This window comes from Montipora capricornis, chromosome 6, assembly GCF_036669925.1.
Source record: "Montipora capricornis isolate CH-2021 chromosome 6, ASM3666992v2, whole genome shotgun sequence".
NCBI classification, from domain to species: domain Eukaryota; kingdom Metazoa; phylum Cnidaria; class Anthozoa; order Scleractinia; family Acroporidae; genus Montipora; species Montipora capricornis.
In genome coordinates, this window is record NC_090888.1 from 67,657,396 (window position 1) to 67,659,895 (window position 2,500).

The window sequence follows — 2,500 nt, forward strand, 5'->3', positions numbered from 1 at the left end:
CTGACGATGTCAACGAAACATTACATTTCGCTACAGACCGAATGCATAAATACTCTTTTATTTATGTGCTAACTACACTCACTAGCCTCGTTTGCATGGGCAAAATAGCGCGCTTTCATTGCAAAACTATACAATGATTGCAAATCATTTAATGAGATACAATGATTTGCTATTAGTCTCTCCCCCCACGGGGCTTTTCAGGACTAATCTAACATTACTTTTGTGGGGGACTTTAGCCAGACTGCTTGTTACGCAGTTTACAATTAATTCTCAAGGAAGTGAAAGATACCCCCGTCCAGCTTAGGTTAGACCACGACACCGGGGACTTCGTCCCCTACTCTTATCGAACAGTGAGTGGGTTCTTCAACGTCCCATACTATTTAATTTACAACAAGGGTTATGGGACGGGACCTCCGGTTTACAGTCCTTATCCGAGAAGACTTGAAAGTCTAACCATTTGCAGATGTAATTACAAAGGCACCACATTCTCCTCAGTTATTTTAAGACCCTGAGTGTTGGTCCGGCCGGAGTCGAACTCACGACCTCCCGCATGACAGCCTGATGCTCAACCAACTGAGCCACCGGTGCGCGGTGGAAAATGCCCGTATGAGGGCCGTATGCATTAGCGCGAGCAGGGCCGGAAAAGCCGTACGGCTCTATCAGGAACACGCACTGCTCCGTGCGATGCAATTTTAGGGGATTTCGTCGCTTTTAAACATCCAAGTAATTTACAGCCAGAAAAGCAAATGCAAACAACATATTAGATATATTTTCTGTACAGATTTTTTTTTTTTTTTTTTTGTCCTAACTTCTTCTTCTGAGTGCTCTTAAATAGTGTAAAGAGCCCATATGATAAAATGCTTATTGACTGAGTTTAGGTCGGGCCGGACAGAAAAATATTTGGTCCTCGGTCATGGCGCACGGATCTCGCTGTGCTAGATCCGTACGCCATGACCTCGGGCCAAATATCTTCCCGTCCGGCCCTCACACTTAGTCAATAAGTACATAAAACAAACGTTGAGCGTTAAAGATATTATTAATGCAGGTTTATGGCATTTTTGATGCCGTCGGCAACAACACGTCTCGCCTTAGGTTATCTCAAGCTTTTCGTTCAGAGCTTTGATTAAGTCTCGAGTGTCCGGACATTTGAACGGTGGTGCCACTTGAAAACCTGACAGGAATGAAACCGTTCTCTCCAGAAGAAACGATGCACGGCACATCACCTACAAAGCAAACACAGAGGTAACAAATCTTTTAACCCAGTTGACAGGTTCTCCCATCGTGTAGTGAGGCAGTGAATCTCTCGATTAGTGCCGAGGGTAACGATCTCTGACCAGCTCCAAACAACAAGCAGTCGTAACGTGACTCCACTTTTCATTGCTTAATCATCAGCAACTTATTTTTTCATGTCTACTGAGACTGTGAAGAACCACCGGAAGTCCACGACTTGCCGACGTCCTGGTTCCGACCAAGCCAGAGGTTGTGCGGGAAATTTACACGTACGCGTCAGGAGCCCAATGAGGAATTTAAGATATGACGACGGATACGGCAACGACAACGCCATAAAGCAGCAATATCATTGGTTAAAGGAGGAAAAATGATCGTGCTGCACGCATTTTTGAACATTTCTCTCCCGTACTCGTCAAAACAGCAACTTGAAATGACCAAGTTTAAGGTTTTGACGACAACATGGGCACACCGCAGTAAATCTTTCATTATCTCTTTACTTCAAACCCGTCCGTACCAACCGCATAAGCGAGATGGAATAGACGCGAAATACTTAAAGTGCACCTAAACCCAAATGTTTTTTAGTCTACATTATTGATCTCTTCACGGAAAACAAACATGTTTGGCGATTCTTACCTCAAAATTACGCTTTTTCTCTGCCGTGCAAGAAGCGCAAAGTGATCAAAACTAGCAGAAATTTGGACCCACGACCGTGATGTGGGAGGCATGGGTCAATTCTCGATTTTACGTCACAAACTGCTTTGCAATGCAAAGTTTCTTTAGTTTAGCGATAAAAAATTTTGATTTAAAAACATTTTAAAAAAGTTTAACGACGTTTCGACGTTCACATAACGTCATTCTCAAGTCAAAATGAATAAGAATTAAACAAGTATATATAAGATAAGTAAACAATAGGAACTAATGTACAATAGAAAATATGTATGAGAATAAGAATAAAATACAATAGAAAACAATAAAAATTAAGTAAACAGTTTTGCATTAATGGAGTCACTTTGTACATTGAGAGAAGGTTTAAGTTTCCTGATGAACAGCATTTCGAAAACAAGACAGTTAAATTTGCTGCTGCACTTCTTAAGCACGTGAAATTGGCTGCTTTTCAATCCCAGGAGACTACCATGATGTTCCCTGAAGTGGTTTCCAATTGATGACTGCTTATGTTCAACGATGCGTTGGTGAAGGTGTCGGGTTGTCATTCCAACATAATCTGCATCACACAGATCACATTTAAATATGTAAACAACGCAATTTTGGT

The 2,500-nt window shown here is 41.8% G+C and overlaps 1 protein-coding gene across 4 annotated transcripts in view; it reads right to left on the minus strand.

Annotated features, from left to right (window-relative positions):
* Positions 1 to 742: 742 nt before the first annotated feature.
* LOC138052987 (WD repeat and coiled-coil-containing protein-like) overlaps positions 743 to 2,500 on the minus strand; it is a 9,570-nt gene continuing 7,812 nt past the window's right edge. For 3 of the 4 annotated variants that reach the window (XM_068899629.1, XM_068899631.1, XM_068899628.1), the window contains one exon: positions 743 to 1,223. In XM_068899629.1, the coding sequence (XP_068755730.1) occupies positions 1,099 to 1,223 (125 nt within the window). In that variant the 3' untranslated portion in view covers positions 743 to 1,098. The remainder of the gene's footprint in view (positions 1,224 to 2,500) is intronic. The other variant, XM_068899630.1, reaches the window with a different exon arrangement.